The sequence below is a fragment of the Astyanax mexicanus genome, chromosome 2 (genome assembly GCF_023375975.1).
Source record: "Astyanax mexicanus isolate ESR-SI-001 chromosome 2, AstMex3_surface, whole genome shotgun sequence".
NCBI lineage: Eukaryota > Metazoa > Chordata > Actinopteri > Characiformes > Acestrorhamphidae > Astyanax > Astyanax mexicanus.
The window spans coordinates 75,537,618-75,558,017 of record NC_064409.1 but is presented as its reverse complement, the minus strand read 5'-3'; the positions used below and the strand labels follow the sequence as shown (position 1 = coordinate 75,558,017).

General features: G+C 39.9%; 1 protein-coding gene across 1 annotated transcript in view; it reads right to left on the bottom strand.

Annotated features, from left to right (window-relative positions):
* The window catches only part of ctnna1 (catenin (cadherin-associated protein), alpha 1), a 268,835-nt gene that overhangs the window by 71,909 nt on the left and 176,526 nt on the right, over positions 1 to 20,400 (bottom strand). Inside the window, exons 12-13 of the mRNA XM_049475253.1 lie at positions 18,999 to 19,199; positions 10,044 to 10,195 (exon numbers count right to left, since the gene is read on the bottom strand). Coding sequence (XP_049331210.1) covers positions 10,044 to 10,195; positions 18,999 to 19,199 — 353 coding nt within the window. The remainder of the gene's footprint in view (positions 1 to 10,043; positions 10,196 to 18,998; positions 19,200 to 20,400) is intronic.

Here is a 20,400-nt window from a genome sequence, read left to right as displayed (position 1 = left end):
AGACTACATAAGAGAGAGAGAGAGACTGCATAAGTGATAGACCACACAACTACATAAGTGATAGACTGCATAAGAGACCGTAAGTGATAGAAACTGAATAGACAATAGAGACTGCGTAAGAGACCACAAAACTACATAAGCAATAATGTGCAAGAGACTATAAAATGCGAGAGACTTCCCATAGACTGCATGAGAGTGCAAACCTATAAAGAGACTGCATGCATTAGAACAAAAGAAACTGATCAGCAAGATTTAAAAGACTGCGCAAATATACAGCTAAAGAGGAAAGACTGCAGGAGATATTCACGAGAGACCGCCCATGATAGAGACTGCACCCTGGAGAGATAGAGAGAACAAGAGAGACAGCAAAATGAGTAAGACTGCAGACAGGAGAGACATAGAAAGAGACACTGAGCAGAGAGACTGCACAATTAAGGAACACAGCAGGAGAGAGACTGCAAGAGAGAGGGAGAGAACGAATAAAAATGAGCTACAGAGAGAGAGAGAGGGAAAGAGAAATGATCAGGGCTGTTGTGAAGTGAGGTGGCCACCTTATCCCTTCACCCAGCCTCTCTCGCCCTCCCTCCCTCCCTCCTTCCTTCCCTCGCTCTCGCGCTCTCTCTCAGACTCCTGCACTGAATGCCAAGTATGCAGCTCATAACTCCACTCCCCTATTAGTATGCACTCGCAAGCAGAGGTAGCCTCGACTCGCTGTGCACGAGGAAACGGGGGAGAGAGAGAGACGAGCGGGGGAAAGGCAGAGCGGAGGAGAGGAAAAGGGGGAGAAAAATCCCAGAGTGACTGACAAGAAAATATATTTCAACTTTATATGGGAGAGGAGAGATCCGGGCAGATAAGGATGTATTATCCCGTCGGTGCTGCGAGTCATGCTTATTTAACTGTCTATAGCAGCCATTTAGGAGCGGATCCTGACAGGCTGGAGACTCGGCCGCGCCGAGAATAGAAACCGGCAGGCCGGTCTGAGGAGAGATAAAGCGTGCGGCACCTCAGCGGCCACTCGGGGAGGGCGGCGCGGTGACGGTGCGCCGCGTATCAATGACAATCCACTGCAGCACGAGAGAGCTGCATGTGTTCTCCAGAATACATCTGCTATCTCTGGAGGGGAGCTGGGGAGGAAGTGGGGTTATCAGTGGAGCTGATAAAACAATGGGGACAGCTCCACAGGACCAATATAAATGACCCCCTGTTTGGCGAGGACCAGGATGAAGGCAATCACTGATGCTGTGAACATTCATGACGTTCAGAACGTTATATTATGTGCTACTTGGGAAAATTGGGATTGTTTAAGCTCCCTTATTCCCTTATTTTAGCACAGCAATCTTCTAAAGATAATACAGCTCTGGAAAATATTAAGAGATCACTTCAGTTTCTGAATCAGTTTGTCTGATTTTGCTATTTATAGGTTTATGTTTGAGTAAAATGAACATTACTGTTTTATTCTATAAACAACATTTCTCCCAAATTCCAAATAAACCAGTCATATAGAGCATTTATTTGCAGAAAATGAGAAATGAATCAAATAATGCAAAGAAATCAATACTTGGTGGAATAACCCTGTTTTTTAATCACAGTTGTCATGCATCTTGGCATGTTCTCCTCCACCAGTCTTACACACTGCTTTTGGATAACTTTATGCCTTTACTCCTGCTGCAAAAAATCAAGCAGTTCAGTTTGGTTTGATGGCTTGAGATCATCCATCTTCCTCTTAAATATATTCCAGAGTTTTTTATTTTGGTAAAATCAAAGAAACTCATTCTATTTAAGTGGTCTATTTTTCCCCCCAGAGCTGTGTGTTGTTTGGAAGGAAATGTTTATAGCTATGTCATCCTGAGACACAATTTAAGTATTGCGGTAAAGATTACTTAAAAATTAATACTAAATGTTTGAGTTTTGTTTGATTTCCGAACTTACAACATGGGAGATGAACACAAACACTAAGGTACATTTGCAGATATTTCCAAAAAACCTGATGCACTAATCTGAATACATTTTGTCCAGCCTCACTATTGGTATGAAAACTGGGTTAAAATGGAAGGCAGGAAAAAAAAAAAAAAAAAAAAAAAAAAAAAAAAAAAAAAAACTTTTTAAAGGGTTAAAATTAATGTACATTTCTGAAATTTGATAGAACTCAGGTTAAGAATTCTTTATTTTGAAGAAACAAATTGGTGATCAACAAGAGATTATAAATATCTAATCACTTGATATATATAATTGATTGCTTTCCCCTCTAATTGCCATAAAATGTGAATGCTGTGATGGCTGGAGATTTCAAACTAATTTTAAAAGCCTCTCCGAACCATCACTGTCCATCCATCCCTCTTCAGACAACTTTTATGGAGATGCAGATTTCATTTTCCAGCAGGACTTGGCACACTGCCCACACTGCCAAAAGTACCAATTGGTCTTATATGATATTCTAATTTTCTGAGACACTGATTTTTGGGTTTTCATTAGATGTAAGCCATAATAATCATCAACAATAAAATAAATATAATAATTTAAATAGATCACTCTGTGTTTAATACATCTATATAATATATGAGTTTCACATTTTCAACTGAATTACTGAAAAGTAACTTTTCAATGATATGCAAATGTATAAATAAATATATGTATAAGTGGGTGAGTAAGGGCAGTTTTCGGGGACAGGACGGATTGTTTCCGAGTGAAAGCTCAGTTTAGAGACTGAGGGGCGGATCAGTGGAGAAGTGCTTGTGTTTAATTGTGTGTTTAATTGTAATTATCTAGTTCAGGGTTTCCCAACCTCTTGCAACTCTCAGCCCACACAGCCCACTACACAGCTTTCACAGCCTGGCTAGAGACTCAACTCAACTGCTTACAATTCAAACCAACAGAATAATCAATCAATGCAGCTTACTGATTACTTTACTGTATAAATCACAAAATAAAGAACAATATTAGCTATTTGAATGTCCGTCTCCACACAACCAACAGATCAGTTCCACTGGGTCAATAATATGGTCTTATAACATTTAGACTGCCTTCTTTTTTGAAAGATATTAACAGAACTAAGCTCGCCATGGTGCTACTGCTGGACTAACTGATAGGCTTAATAAACTGACTTATAATTGAGTACAATTAAATTAAGTAGCTCAAACAGGACGAAAGAAACTGAACTAAATAAAAGTGCAGGAATAAAACAAATCTAAAGTGTCGGACAAATGAGTAAAACATGAGTGCAAATAATTGTAAAAACGATATTTAAGGACATATTTATGAATGTTTGAGTATATGTTCCCTTAGTAACACTACAGACAAAAGTTTAAAAACATGTGATGGATAACATTATCTCTAATAATGCCAAAACAGATTTGATTTCCAAAAGCTTAGCAATTATTCTGTAACATGCAGCTTTAAAGCCCAGAGCTACAGTAAATGTTAATCATATTAGACATCTCTTTACATTTACAAATTTATTTTATGAAACCAAGAAAAAGTACCACTAGAATGATTTTTTTTTTGAATTATATATTTTTTTTTTTTTTTTTTTACAGTTGAATCCATAATAAAACAAAATGTACTACAAATTATTTAAAGCTTTATATATTCATGACACAAACAGCTATAAAAACTGTGTTTGGTATTCTTGTTGCAACTATGCTTCCTGGCCAAAAAAAACAAACAAAAAAAAAAAAACACTTTAATGCTGGAAAAAAGTGTGTTAATTTCCCTTTTAAATGGAGCCACACTTGTAAGGAACATGCATTTGTGATTTGAGCTCTGCAGACCTGAGTATTTGGGTTGCGCCAATGAAACAAGTTCCTTACAAAAGAGAAATTAACAAGTTTTCCAGCGGTACAAGATTTATTGCCATAAAGAATTGATAAAACAAAGAAATATCCTACACACTTCTTTCCTTACTTTTTGTGCTGTATTTTATCTCTTTATGCTCTATTCACCTTTCTCCATCCCTTCTATCTCGTTATTTTGTACTGCTCTCTCTATATAGATTTGGTAGCTGTAACTAGAGATCATTCAAAGATGTATAGTACTAGATCATGAAAAAAGGTTGAATGTATGTTTATGAGTTTTGATCCGTCTACGCAAGTAGGGTGAATTAAAGGTGATTAGGACACTTTGTTTCTTGCCATTAATGGAACAGATTCACCATCCCCAAATCACCTCAAAAAAGAGCTTCGATCTCAACACATGTGCTATTTTTCCGTGGGACGGTGGGACTATGTATGTCTGGAGCCCTGATGTATGTGTGGTCACATGTCTCTGACCCATTAGTTCATGACATGACTTTAGCAGCTTTTACCAAAGAAAAGGCCATATTAAAATAACTTTGTTGACTTAGTTGACTAAACTCAGATGTTTGGCTTGAGAATGTTAATGCGTAAATAAATAAATACAAAAATATGAAGCCAAACAAATGATGTAATACTGCAATACTGATGAAGTTGATAATGATAATGGAAAATTATCATATATAAGACCTATATGGATGTATAAAGACTTTTTCAAATTAATTGAAAAGTCATTTGATCAGTGGTAGGATGGTCCCCCCTTTAATGTGAGTCTTGGTCCTCCCAAGGTTTCTTCCTCCTCCTGCAGCTCTGAGGGAGTTTTTCCTTGCCTCCGCGCTCACTGGGGGTTCTGTATTCTGTATTTTCTATGTTTAATGTCTTTGCCTGATTCTTTGTCCTGCGATCATGTTTCTGTAAAGCTGCTTTGTGACAACACCAGTTGTAAAAAGCGCTATACAAATAAATTTGATTTAATTTGATTAATTTTGATTTGGTGGTTTCACAGCTAGGATTGGGCAAAATCACCTAAAATTCCGTCCTATATTTTTTCTATTACTGTGAATAACGATTCCAATTGTTTGAACAGTGACTGTTCATCCTCTTCATTCCACACAAATGCATCACGTCAACAGCGCGGGCGAGTAGCGGACAGTCATTTGAATGAGCAGCGTGTGCTGGAGGCGTTTTGCGGGGGATGGTGAGGTGGGCTCAGGCTATCCCCGGGCTGGGAGAGCCTCTCTCCGGCTGTTGAGGCGCTGTGCCTCGGCAGGAGCGTTAGTGCCAGAGACATCCCCGGCGGGCGGACGCAGCGCCTGTCAAACACCGGGAGACGGGCCGGGCTCCACTTACAGAGGTTAAAGACTCTGTCCATCTCCAGCAGCCTAAGCCTCACCACTTGTCTGTTCGGATTGAGGAGCCGCGGCGCAGCGGGGCCGGGAATGGCTGCCGGAGTCGCTGCTCTGATGGGGCTGTTAATCCGGCTGATGGACCGCTACTAAAGGCCTGTCCACTCCAGGGAGATAGGTGGACGAGGTCCGCTCGCGGAGACGAGAAGGGCCTGAGTGGACCCAAAGGCAAACTAGAGGGCAGCCAGTTTTTGTTTTCCTATCCTCGTCCTGACTTTGAGAAGGTTTTGACTGGTGTATCGGTCTTTTAATGTCTTTAAAATAAGCATTTAATCGAGTCTCCTCCGTCAATAAGGCCTTCCCTCAGTGTTGTTGTCTCATTTATTTGATACTTAAACAAACAAGACCCAACAAAGCAAAGCCTTGTTTATCAGAAACTCCCTTTCTGAACAAGCAAACAAAGAGGATACGTCCCTCATCATTCGCCTTTCAAGCTTTCACTGATCAAACAAGCCAGTAATAAGAGACGCCCAGGCAGGGTTAATTGCATTCTGAATGTGCGCTCTGTTTGTGCGTATCTAAGGCATCCAACATTTTGGGGGCTTGGTTACAGATTAAAACAGCAGGTATGCAGCATTAGGACTCAGAGTGGACATATATGAAAAAAAGAGCCTTATTCCAGGTAGATTCCATTTTTTTTAACCATTTCCAGGACGGTGGGACCATATTAGTCTGGAGCCCTGCTGCATGCGCAGTCACAAAACTCAGAGTTGAATAACCTTTATCAGCTTAAGCTAAAGAAAAATGCAATATCTGCCATATTAAAATAAGTGTTTTAAAAGACTCTAAATTGAGATGCTTAATTATAAATAAATAATTGAGTAATTTATGGATTAACATTAAAGGCTAAACTTCCCTATAACCTTTCAAAAGCTTAAAAGCTACAACTACACTCTAAATAGGCAAGATAAAGCTCTGCAGCACTGCAGGCTGCAATACCTTGAGAACGTACAATCAGTTTCTAAAACTCTCCTATAGTAAAAATATGCATTTCTGCAACAATTTGTCTGAAATTTGTGAACTTAGTTATTAAGCAAATGGAGGCCATTAGGGAACCTGTGCAGTCCTCTAGTATAAGCAAAAACACTGGCAGCTGCAGTCAGAGTCCTCCCACAGCAGGCAGGCAGAATCAGGCTGCTTCAGGGCCTCACCTTAACTGCTTAATCAATCTGAATAACAGTGGAGCAGGTTAAGGAAGAAATCGAATACAGCTCTACGGCTCTCTACTCGCGCGCTCCCTGTTCAGTTATTAAAAAACAGCGCTAATTAAAACTCCCATTCTTAAAATCAATTACTTATTATAATGCAAATACAGCATAATTGTCCCCCCATCTAATTTGGTGCTTATCAAATCCAGGCCTCCTGTTATTAATGAGAGCCCTGGTACTATTTGGCTGAGTAATTTAGCCATGAACAAACCAGCATCGAAGTGTGGTTTCCATGCTGAGAGGGACTGAATGGATCAGCTTGACTGGGGCTTTCTAACAAAGAGCAAATGTAAACAAAGTGGGGTAAATGGAACATGGAAAGAGAGCTCTAATGATCCTCGAAAGTGGGTGCTGGAGAGTCCTTAACATCAGCAGGGGGGTGGGAGGAGACGAAACAATGGCCACGGCTCCAAAATTTCCCTTAATCACCACCTCATTGTGCTTCATCATCCGAGACACGCAGCGCTCTACATTTCAACTTGCTCCATTAAAAAAAAAAATAATAACATTCCCAAAAACTTCTTCCACTGAGCAATTACTCCGAAGGGTGCGGCATTGTCTTTACCATTAATCGAAAGCTCATTACTGCAGAAACTATGAAAGATGAAATTTGCCTCAATTAACAGGCTTTAACCTAGCAGCTCCCAGCCGTGGTGCGAGGCGGTCCCGGGTCAAGCCGTTTCCCGTAATGACGGGCCGGGAATGCTGAGTGCTCATTGTTGGAGCATTAGCGAACGCCCGACTGGAAGCGGCCTTCAATGGAAGCGGCCATCTGCTCGTCTTACGGCCCCGACGCGGGCGAAAGGCCATTAACCCTCGGAGGACTATAGCTACTTTAATAATAATAACACGTGAAGACAGTCTGTTCAATTAGATTGTCACTTGCCTGAAACAGATTCACCATTACTTACTAATAAGGCTACGAGCAAAAGCCCCTCTCTGGAGCACTTACACAATGCAGCATTAGAGAGAACAAGACTTTTCCTGCTTAATGTAGCAGATTCACCTCATCGCCCTAATTGATCTAACCAAGCTAAACACATTACAGCTGAGGAAATGAATAAGTCTGAGGTTGAAAATACCTTTAGTTTTAATCAGCCGCTCTGGGCCAGTGCCAAGGAACGTGTGGGCCGGGGCCAAACCCCAAGGAACACAAAGACCGGCGTAGGAACTCCAATGGGCTAACTTCAAGGAACGTTTAGATTGAGGTTTACTCCAAGGAACGTGTAGGCTGGGGCCCAACCCCAAGGAAAGTGTAGGCCGAGGGCCCAACTCCAAGCAGGAAACCAACTCAATGGAACATGGGGGCCGGGGCCAAATCCCATGGAACACAAAGGCTGGCATAGAAACTCCAAGGGGCCAAACCCAAGGAACGTGTAGTCCATTGCCCAACTCCAAGGAAAGTGTAGGCCGAGGGCCCAACTCCAAGCAGGAAACCAACTCCAAGGAACGTGTGGACCAGGGCCAAACCCCAAGGAAAGTAAAGGCAAGGCCCAATCTCAAGGAACACACTGGCCAGCATAGGAACTCCAAGGGGCCAACTCCAAAAAATGTTTAGGCAGAGGTTTACTCCAAGGGGGGCCCCAAACACCAAGGAACACACCAAGGCTCAACCTCAAGGAAAGCATAGGCTGGCATAGGAAATTCAAGGTGCTAACCCCAAGGAACGTACAAACAGGGGCCAACCCTAAGGAATGTACAGGCCAGGGGCCAACCCCAAAGAACGTTTGAGCTGGGGGCCAACCACAAGGAACATGTAGGCCAGGGCCAATTCTATGGAGCTACAGAACATGCTTATACTGGGAGCAAGTTCTCTGACTGAGAAATCATGCTTTGTGAAACAAACCCAGGTTGTATTGCATATTCTTCTAATGGCGGTAGTTGGTATGGAGGGAATGTTGGTATGGAGGAGCAGTTTTATTTTCAGAGTGGAAGAAACTTGATTAGATCCCAACAAGGCCAACCACCTTAACCTTGGCTGTTCACAAAACTGTATTTTTGAGTCAACCTAAACATAGCCTGTTGTCCTTTGGACGCACTGCGTGAACTCTTACTTTACACATTATTCATGGGTCTAAAGTAAATTGTTTTGTACGCTGTCCAATTCTGTAAACAGCCAGCTTGTAGTCAGAGCTTGGTACTCCAGATCAATGAGAATCCGGGGTGAGCATCATATTCTTGAGTTTTATTAGTTGTGAAGGATAAGGTGCATTTCCACACCCTTCAATAACTGCAGTTGAAGTTTTTCTGTGTTTTGTGTTTGCTGTTCGCTCTGCAGGTCGGGCAGGCAGAAGCAGTGTTCATTTATGATTCTGGAAGAAGCGTCGGTAGATAGCCTGCAGTTAGCTGTTGGGATGTGATGTGTTTTTTTGAAGTGGAGCACACAGTCTCCTCCAGCAGGAGAATGCCAGGATGTTCTGAAATGGAGGTGTCAGCCCAGATCGGATAACGGCAAAGAATATTAGCAGAAACGGTGTGTCAAGATTTCAGTGTAGTCAGAAGAATTTGTCACAAAAATGCTGAAAATGGTCACAGAAAGAAATATACTGTTAAAAATAAAAGGTGCTGCATTGAGTTTTTGAGCAGAGAATGGCAGAGAATAATCTATTTGGGGTGGGGAAAAGTATGGAGAAAGTGTGAAGTAGTAAATGTAAAGTTCTTTACTGATTTAAAGGTTATTCAGAGACACAGCTCCTTTCCAAAACTAGTGTGTTTTTTTTCCAATGGCATACCTCAAAGAATCCTTTGCAAACTCTAAGGCATCCCACTATAAGGGGCCAGGGAACCCAAATATAAGTGACCCAACTGCCCTGGTCCCCAATTTTATTCCTCTATCAAATGCTTATTTTGGAAGCAATTTCTCTAGCTAAAGTGAGAAATCATGCTTTGTGACACAAACTTGAAACCTAGCGAAGTCGTTCTCTCACTTTCCTTACTTTTATTTCTCTTTTAAAAAGAGAACGTTACATGACTTGAAACCAATATATTTAGAAACTCTAAACCCCTTGTCAATTATTTCTTTATCCTGTCTATACTTTTAAGATATTACTACACTTTTTAATACACTTTTAAAAACTCATTTATATGTTCATTTTTTGCTACTTTGGTTGATGTTTTTGTAAACACCTTGTACTAGTTCATCGCAAAAAAAATTGAATATCTTGTAATTTTACTTAATTTTTTATTTCAGTAATTCTGATGAAAATGTGAAACCCATTATATAGATGTATTACACAGAGTGATCTATTTTAAGCATTTAATTATTTTACTGGTGGTGATTATGGCTTACAGCCCATCAAAACCCAAAAATCAGTGTCTCAGAAAATTTTAATCATATTAAACTCATTGGTACTTTTGGCAGTGTGGGCAGTGTGCCAAGTCCTGCTGGAAAATGAAATCTGCATCTCTATAAAAGTTAGGAGCCATGTCATCTGCTGGTGTTGATCCACTGTGTTTTATCATCAAGTCTAAAGTCAGTGCAGTTTTGTTTTCCCTCAAAATCTTACAGCACTTCATGCTTCCCTCTGCTACTGACAACTTTTATGGAGATGCAGATTTCATTTTCCAGCAGGACTTGGCACACTGCCCAAACTGCCTAAAGATACAGTAGTATGTAAAGTGATGTAGCCTCTGCTTACCCGGATCATGAGCACAGCCTTCCTGATGTCTCTCACTCCGTCGTACACCAGGCGCGAGGCGTCGATGAACTCGTTCTCATCCACCGGCAGGGTCGGGTTGGCGCTCAGAGCCTCCACCGCTGCCTCCACTTGCTCCGTGAAACGAGGCATCACTGCACACAGACAATTCACAGAAACACATTCCAAATTAGTGCTGAGAAGCGAAGAAACTGAGCCACCAACACTCAAAAATCAAAGGGTTTCGGATTAACTGCGTTTCAATCCACCCGATTCGACACCTATAATTAGTCTGATTCAGAATCTTGCACTCATTTATACAAAAAAAAAGAAAGAAAAAAAAAGAGCTCTATGGAAATTATGGCAGAATTTGCCTTTTAATGAATGCAATTTTTAACACAGGCTGTCTGAATCGGCTGCAAGGAGACGGTGGCTCTAACCCAACCCCGTGATTCACAGAGGGCTGGTGGGCTGCTAGAGTTTAATGAGCACTTGGGGCAAACTTTTAATCAGCTACCTCTTAGAGCCAAGAATAGCAGATGAAAGTACTCTTAAAGCTGTCTGTTAAATTAATCAGTTAAGAGACAGGTGGCAACAACACACACACTCACACTCTCACAGGCTTATACAGTACATTACATATACTCAACGCTGACTGCTTCAGTGGAGAACCATTCAACAGGGCTACGGGGAGGCAGATAAAACGCTACCAAAGGACTGCTTATGGCTTAATCTGCAAGAGAAGCAATTCCCCCACTTTAACGCTCATCCAGGGCTTTGGCTGAGGTCAGAGAGCAGGACCCGGGGCGTCCACCGCGGGCCGGGCTGCAGAAATCCACTGCAGAGGCCGGTATCAGCAAGTCGGGTCACCGCGGGGAACACTCAATTGCTTCTTTGGAGTTGGAGAAGCAAAACGAACAAACAGATTGCCTGTTTAATAATTAATTGGATTCTGGGTGGTGATTACAAAAAGCTTTTATGGCTGAACGGGGTTCCTGCTGTTTGCTCATCTATTGCACTTCCTTTACATATGATGGAGAGGAAGAGTGAGTGAGGGAAAGGGGAGAGAAAAAAAAAGATGTGAACAAGCCACACATTTATTTTGTATTGAGTTGTTTTAATTCTGTGAAACATGGTGATTGATTTAGTTCGAGTTTAAGCTTAAGATATTCAAATACAGAAAACACCATGGTCTCATTTATCATTTTTGCATTAATCCTTTTAGACCTGAAATATTAGTTTTCAGTTATGGAAAAAAAAAGATAAGAAAGCTATTTTCAGTCTGAAACGCACACAAAATAAGACACTACTATCCTAATATAAAATCTCTATTAAAAAGAACCCAATTCATTATTTTTTGTTCTTAAACATAATAAAATAAATAAAGAATTAGTAATAATGAGCTTGTATTACTTTGCATTATTCATTCTTTAGTGCTGACGTGCCCTAATTTCAGAGTTGCTGATTATTTTTGTCCAGTGCAGTGTGTGGAGCTAAGCTACTGTTTAGTATGAATAGTTTTGAATGAGAAGCTTAGCTTAATCTGCTAGAATCCCTAGAAGATAATTAGCTTAGCTAACCAGCTAACAAATTAGTGCCCATTCCAACAACACAAGCAGTTAAAGAATATTTAAAAGTTTCATCCTTGGGTTTGGTGATTTTAACCCCAAGTCCCCTTATGTTTTAGGGGATGTGCATTTTGCAGTGTGTTCTACATCCACCAGCACAAAACTTAAATCCAAATCAAATTTACTTTTTTTTTTTTTTTTTTAGCAAAATGATTTTTTTTTTTAAATCACAAATGCTTTCGCAATTTTCAGGCACTGTGCTTTTTCAGTGCACTCTGTAAAACTGTAAATTATCCTCCGGTCTTAAAACACTCGCTAGATATGGCAAATAAACGTATGATATATTTTAGTGTGAGTTCTCTATTGATGGAATGTGAGCTAACATTTTAGCTTGGTGGCTAAGCTACTAAAATACCCATATGAATAGGAGTTTTACTGAAAAGCTGATATGCTACGTTTAAAGTTTTATTTGTCAATTCTCTACTAATGGAATGGGCACTAATGTGGCTAGGCAGCTCTGTTGGTTTGTGTTGCCTTGTGACTAAGCTTAGATTGAATAATACACATAGGACTATTAAATATCAATTATTAAACTAAGCTATGTTGGATAGGATGTGGTGATGTGGATATGTTGGTTAAGTGTGGTAGTTTTTCACTAGTCAAAATGACTAAATATCTATAAACAACTGTTTTTTATTAATTTTGTCAAAGTACAGAATTTAATCTAATCTAATTTTAGCCATCCGTCACTATTGACTATTGGCAAGTCTACAGTCCTTGTTAACTAGGGCTAAATACTATAAATAGGGCATTACTTTGTGTGGATTATTGAATAAAAGCATTGCTTTGAGTACATATTACTTTGAATAATTATTTCCCATTATAATGGCTGAGATGCATGGAATTATTATTTTTTTTTTTACAAAGGAACAATTTCTGAAGTATTGTGCTAATACTTACTCCACATTCATCCCTAGCTTATATGTTGCATTAATATCATATCCACCAGGGCTTAAGACCTTGAATAAAAGTGAATAGAAATCTTCATCATTGTTCCTATAATCAATAGGAAGACTCTTCAGACTAGGCCTAATACAGATACATACATTCACTGGGAGAAATAAAACTGAAGTTGTTTGAGGCTTTGAAATAAGTTTTTTTTTTTTTTTTTTAAATAGGTGCTCGATTTGACGTGATCTATAGTAGTTTACAGCTTAACCATTTCGGCAGGCAAAGGGGCCAAACGATTTCTTCATACCTCCCAATGAACAGGATAAGCAGCCTTGCCAATGGAGACAGACACCCACTATATATGCTACTGCATTAACATTCAGCCTCATTCACAATTTAGCACTGTCCCAACTGACTGACTGGCAAGCTGAGAAAGAGAGAAAGACAGAGAGACAGAAAGATAGAGTGAGACAGGGAAAGTAAGAGATGATATGAGTAAAATGGACAATTTTGGCCTCTACATCAAAAAAAGGTTTGAGGCCAGCCTGCAGGCTCTGGGGGAAATGAGGTTTGAAAGTTGTTAAGGCAGCCTTCAGAGTGTCACGGCGCATGCTAGTCTTCTAGCTTTCCTCCCTTGCCGCCCCCTCCTTAATCTGGCCCAGAAGTTTAACCCAGGACATGCTATTCCTCCACAACTGGAGGAGTCTATCACTGGAGGATGAGTGTACAGGGTGTTTTACTGTGTGAGCAAATATATAAAAAAAAAAAAAAAAAAAAAAAAAAAAAAAAAAAATTATATATATATATATTCGCAAAAAACTGTACCAATGAAATCTGCCCAAATATAAGAAGAAAACATTTTATATTATAATATTTTCAATATCATAGCAACAGAAGAGAAAGAGAACCGAGAAGAGAACAAAAGATTTTTGAGGATTCCTAATTTCAGGATGGTTTTTAGAGTTACATTACAATTGAGCATTGATTAAAACTAAGCAGTTTGACCATAAATCAAGAAAACCAATAGTTAAAGAACAACATGAGATCAAGTGTGGTAATATTAGGCTCCCATGTCATATTCCCAAAATACATCAAAAACTGCAGCTTGAGGAATGTTAAATACTTATATACTTAAATACTTCATAAATAAAGCACTTCAGAAATGGAAGGTCATATCCATCCACACCCACTTTCAGACCTCACTCCAACTTCCATAATTCACATCCCCTTGGCTTGGACACAGTTGCCAGTATTTACCCTGAGTCACAAGCGAATACCTTACAATTTAAACAGGTGTGCATGTTTTCCAGCCCTGTGATAATTTGTGATCAATTTACAAACTGCTGTTCTACGACTTTTAGTGGGTGTGGTTTCCAATCCCCCAATTAAAAAGGTTTGGAATTAGGGTTGGATAAAAAGTCTGTGAGAAGACAGGTTTTCATGCTACTGGTCTACAGAGTTTAAGAGGTTTTCACACTTGTAATTGGTTTCTATGGTCCAAATCAGTTGAAGTTTGTTTATTTGGAGCATTTCTCCCTCTGTTTGGTTTCACACTGGCATAAACCTAAACACACCAAAATACGCAGCAATAAAGCATGCAAGCACATCGTCTCCTCTGATTGGTCAGTGCTGTCTGCGGGGGGAGTAAGAAAGTAAATATAGTAGTGTGAAGCTGCTTTAAACACAGAACGCTGAAAATTTGCCAGTGCTTTTAAACACTGTTTTTAATGTGACAAGCAGCACAGAGGTACATGTAGTAAATGGAGTCCTGTGGCTGCGAGCACTGAATGCCGCACATACTGTGCTCTTAGTGTGTAAACAGTACGAAGCAGCAGAGAAAGGTGTTTGTTCATAGCTGTGGTAATTAGCGTTATCTGGCTAATATATCAGATTAAAACTGTGTCTTATCTGCAGTTTAGCTCAAATAAAAGTAGTATATTTGATAGCTGAGTCAAATCGAGACCAGATCGCGTTCTCACCACAATCAAACCACTCCAAAGTTCATTTTGGTCTCTGTCTGGTTGTCCTGATCCGCATCTGAGTGTGATTACTGTTTTCACACCTGCCCAATCGACCCAAACTAATGTTACACACAAACCAGAATCTGTTCTAACCAGACCAAATAGTGTTGGTGTGCAAACGCCACAAAAGCACTAGCCAGCTACATTTCATTATAAAGAAAGCATGATGAAATTTAGCTCATTTTAAAAACTAAAAAAAAAAAAAAAAAACATAAGGAAGGAATTCTGATTAACTAGGACTATGGAGGCATGTTGTGTGGAATACTAAATATAAAAGCATTATTATTTATGGGTATTTATTTTAATAATTGCTGCCCATTCAAACTCATCCAACATTTGAAGTGTTATGCTAACATATATTCCATATCCATCCCTAGCTCTTACATTCACAAGAGCACACAAACAATTCAACTTGGTAAAGCAGATCCTTCAGTGATGTACTCTAGGATGGGCCACTTCTGCTTTTCATGTGTTAGACCTTGAACAAAAGTGCACCATCTTTCCATCCCTCTGTAATCAACAGGAAGACATCTCCAGGTTAGAGCTGAGACACAAAAACAGCTCGAGAAAACAGGAACGTTCTGAAGAAGCACTCTACAGATATATAGCAAGGACTTCAAGTTTAGTGATCGTTTTATAGTAATTGCCACCTCAAACGATTCCACTCAAGCTCTGAGACTCGATGCACTCTTAAGTGAATTGGTAGCAGTGGTTGTTTGAGAGTCTGGAGCATATTTAATTTTAGAACTTGAGTTTTCAATCTACAGACTTCCATCTGAGCCAGCAATCACAGCATACAAAATGTACACTTTCCTACTGTCCAAAAGTCATATGAGTGAGCAATATGCAAACTGATAAAGTAGTGTTACTTCAGGGGACAACTTGGGAATGCATGTTCCTGTATAAGTTGGAAGGTATATTGTGAGTGAGGCTAAACACAGTCTGAATTACAAAATTGTTGGTGCCAGATGTATAGGACAGGGTTTTTTTATGCAAAACTCATTTTAAGTGTGCTTTTGTATGTTCGCTACAAACCTTCCATCTGTTTTCTTTGAGCAGAAATGCCCCACCCACTAGATCAGTGGAAGAAATACCATTTCAGACATTTAGGTTGAGAACCTCAGACAATACACAACAGGAATAGCCAGCAGACTTCTTCTGAGGGAGGGATCTGTACCTACTGTCTGTGGCAAGTCAGCAGAAGAGGGAGATTTAAGAACTTTTAAATAATGAGCTTTGTGCTTCTAACAGTTAAACGTTAAATTGCTTGTTCAACTATTAATATTTGGATAATTAAACGAAAGCATTGCTTTGAATAAATATTACTTTTTTATAATTATTGCATGTTATAATGGCTTAGATGTCTGGAAAAAAAATACACTTATTATAACTGTATAAGTTGTGAGGTGTTATGTTGTGAGTGAGGCTGTACACAATCTAAATTATGAAATTGTTGATGCCAGATGGACGGGACATTCTGTTTCTGAAGTCGTGTATGGCTTTAAAGGGGACATTACACAAAACTCACTTTTTGTGTTCTTTTATATTTCTACTTGGGTCTTGGGCCCACTGCATCTATAAACAAACACTCCATCTGTTTTTTTTTTTTTGTTGTTTTTTTTTGTGCAGGAATAGCCAGCAGACTTCTTCTGAGGGAGGGATCTGTACCTACTGTCTGTGGCAAGTCAGCAGAAGAGGGAGATTTAAGAACTTTTAAATAATGAGCTTTGTGCTTCTAACAGTTAAACATTAAATTGCTTGTTCAACTATTAATATTTGGATAATTAAACAAAAGCATTGCTTTGAATAAATATTACTTTTTTATAATTATTGCATGTTATAATGGCTTAGATGTCTGGAAAAAAATACGTTTATTATAACTGTATAAGTTGTGAGGTGTTATGTTGTGAGTGAGGCTGTACACAATCTATGTATGGCTTTAAAGGGGACATTACACAAAACTCACTTTTTGTGTTCTTTTATATTTCTCCTTGGGCTTGGGCCCACTGCATCTATAAACAAACACTCTTTGTTTTTTTTTTGTGCAGGAATAGCCAGCAGACTTCATCTGAGGGAGGGATCTGTACCTGTCTTCTGAGGGAGATTTAAGTACTTTCAAATAAATTGAGTTTTGTGCTTCTATGGCATTTGGAAATTATTTAGCTTGTTCGTGTTTGTCATTTAGCACAAGCTAACATTAACGTGTTGTAAATACTCAGCGTATACATGAGGCGCGGCCGGCAACAGCTTATTTGCATAAAAGTGACAGAGCCCTTAAACAGCTCATTCTGAAAGGGACTAAAACTGGTAAGTTTAGACCTATTCTAACTTGTGTAAAAATAAGTATAATACTTCTCCTTTAATATTTCTCAATCCACAGTGTCATGTGTGAACCAGTCATATACAATGGAAGGTTTATATTATTACCCACAGCACAGAGGGATGTAATGATCTTGACCAAATGTCAGTATTCAACTTTTATACAATTCTAGAGCATGTTGAGATGAACACTGATGTAAAGAACTACATTTAATGGTTGGCACAATCAAGATGTAAGCAGTTATAAAGCCCACAGCTGCAGTAGAGGTGTTGCTACTCCAAGTCTATAGGTGGTTGTGCTTTTAGCAGCAGTCTGCAATATGCAAACTAAAAGGGAAACACTTTCATAACGACACTTTCTAAGCCACATGTTGGACGCCTGCGAATGCACAACTGCTGTCATCCACCATATGTCCTCCAGGATCCCATTAGAACAGCCCTTCCAATTAGTGAATCAAGCTCCTTTCAGGATCACCACTGCTGACAGAGGCTTTCATACACAGCTTGTATAATCACCAGCCATTGGCAGAGCTGCTGCAGAGCAGTGTGTGACCTTATGGCCATCATGTGCTGCAGCAAGCAGTGGTAGCAGGGTAATAAAGCCCCCAGCACTGGGCTGTATAGCAGTACAGCCTACTGTAAAACTATACAGGAAAATTATAAAACAATCTTGCACCTAATACACACAGGGGTTACACACAGAGCTCAGCCAGCCATACAACCAGAGCAAAAATATATCAGGTAGACACCTGCTCTCACACTGAAAACTGAAAGATTGAATATGAATGAATGGATGAAGGAATTAATCAACAAATTAACAAATAAACCAATCAATTAAATAAATGAATCAATCAACAAATGCACAAATAAATCAATCAATTAAATAACATATCAATGAATTAATGAATGAATCAATGAATTAATATATACAACTCTATCAACAAATCAATTAATGAATGAACAAATAAATTAATGAGTTAATCAACAAATTTATAATTCAACAAATGAATGAATCAACAAATGAACAAAATCAATTAATTATTGCATCATTGATTCACTGATTGATTCACTGAAATCAATGAATCCATCAACAAATCAATAAATGAATGAATCAATTAATCAATCAATGAATCAATCAACCAACAAATAATTGAATGAATCAATCAACAAGTGAATAATTCAACAAATGAATGAATGAAAAAATGAAAATTAATGCATCACTTAACGAATCAATGCATAAGTTAATCAATGAAGGAGTAAATGAATCAGTTAATCAATCAATGAATCAATCAATGAGTCAATAAATTAATCAATGAATCACTGAATAAATGAATCATTGAATGAATTAATCAATCAACCAACCAACCAACCAACCAACCAACCAACCAACCAACCAACCAACCAACCAACCAACCAGTGAACTCACACAGTATCTTTCTAGACACACAAGGATATATTACAATAATGTTTTACACACAAACATTTACACTCAGCACTCATCTACACATGGTGAGGAGTGGCAGCCAATCATGTAAAGCGTACTCCTTACCGGAAACAACCTTTACACACAAACACCTGTCATTGCGTCCTGATTAACATTTTTTGTAAACATTTCTTAACCTTTACAAAACGATTTTGTGTTAATTTCCACCTCTCAGGTTCAACTGTGCTATAGGTGCTTTGGTGTACAGACGCATCACAATATGTAGATCAGACGATTAATAATACCACCCCCCCTGCTCACGGCTTTCCAACCAGCTGCATCTCACCGCTATCAGAGGCACACTGCTGCTGCCTCCTGCCTCGCCCCTGAACCCATACATCACCCAGAGAACCTGCCAAACCCCAAACTACCCCTCCCATTTTTTTTTTCTAGCCTTTTTAAAATTTGAGCTGAGGGTGGAGTTGGCTAAAATCAGGGGGTTTAGTGCCCCTTTAAGGTGATGAGCAGTGGAACTGTGTTCTCTGAACTGATAAGATGAGTTGGAAATGCAGAACTAATCATCCTACATTATCAGATTTCACTGAAGATTATCGATGTGAGACTGAATGTAGGCATGCTGGTAACATTAATGCATGTAGAAAGTTAAGGCCCATACCTGTCTCAGTCAGGAGTTTAGTTGCTTCCAGAACCTTCTCGGTGTAGACTCCAGGCTCGTAGTTGTCCATTTCGGAGGTGACCACGTGGACCACGCGAGCGGCGCGGCCTCGGATGGCGCCGGCGGTGCGGTCCAACCCGTCCACGTCCTTCTCCTGCAGCGCGATCACGCACTTGTTCACGTCCTCCAGGATGTGGTTTTCTAGAACAAACAAACAAATTAGTCAAACAAACGAGAACGAACAAACAAACAATGAGAGGGGTCTGGAGTGACCTGATCACCACAGCAAGGACACATTAGCCTGGAGACGCGTGGAGACGCCCGTGACGGCGGAACGTGACAAGCTGAGGCGGGAAATCTGCATTCTTCATGCTATCGTGCTGCGTTTGCATCAGGACGGGTTTAAAAACATTAATATCAGAACACAAGGGCAGAATAGAGGAATAGAGTGGTGTAGAGGGTGGTGTGCTGGTGATGTGATGGTGGTGGGGGGTCTTCAGCACTGAAGACAAACACACACACAACCCTTTATTAATGGCAGCCTGCTGTAAAAGGCAAATCGACATTCTGTGTAAAGCGCTGCGTGTCCTTGGACGGAGGTGAGCGGCGTCGCTCCGTAAGGCCGAGTCTGACAGGCAGGCAGCTCGTGTGTCTTTGCACACGTGACAGGACGTCAATGCCGCAACACCACGTCGAACCTCGAGTGCTTTTGTCTGGTCAGAAAGGGGCTAATCAAGTGGCGAGCGCATTCAGATCATCTTTAAGGAGCTGAGTAGACACCGGCACGATCATTATTCAGAGCGGAGTAAAAATATACCAGGAAACTCCATCTAGCTAATGGTTCTTAAAAGCCCCTTCTCTCCTGCCGTGGCTGGAGATGTCAGAGGACTAGAGTGCTCTATTGTTGAAGAACAGAGTGTCAGATAGGTACAGTTTAAACCGGGGATCACAGGACCCGTTCCTGCTGAAGAACGGAGGAGAAAAAAAAAAAAAAAAAAAAGAAGCGAACGCGGACAACGGTTCAACCGCTTTACATGCCGAGTGCACGTCGAGCAGTCTCGATTACGGCTCTGACGAGCAGATTCGCTCCGGTTGCACTGGGGGAGCTAAGTGGAGTGGAATAAGTAGCTTCTATAGAGGGGGAAAACGATTCTACCCCCTCATTCCTGCTAAGCACTGCCTCACACACTCATTCTGCATGATCTGACCACTAACTAGAAGAGGCAAGTGTTAAACACAAAGAGCTGACGTGTTCTAGGACTCAATGACATTATGATTACTATTGAGAGCGTTTGCAAATATCTCTTTATAGTCACAGGGTTCTTGCACCAGTTTAAAAGTCACATTTTATGCTTTTTAGACTGCAATAAATATAATTTAAGACCCAAACAAAATGTAGTCT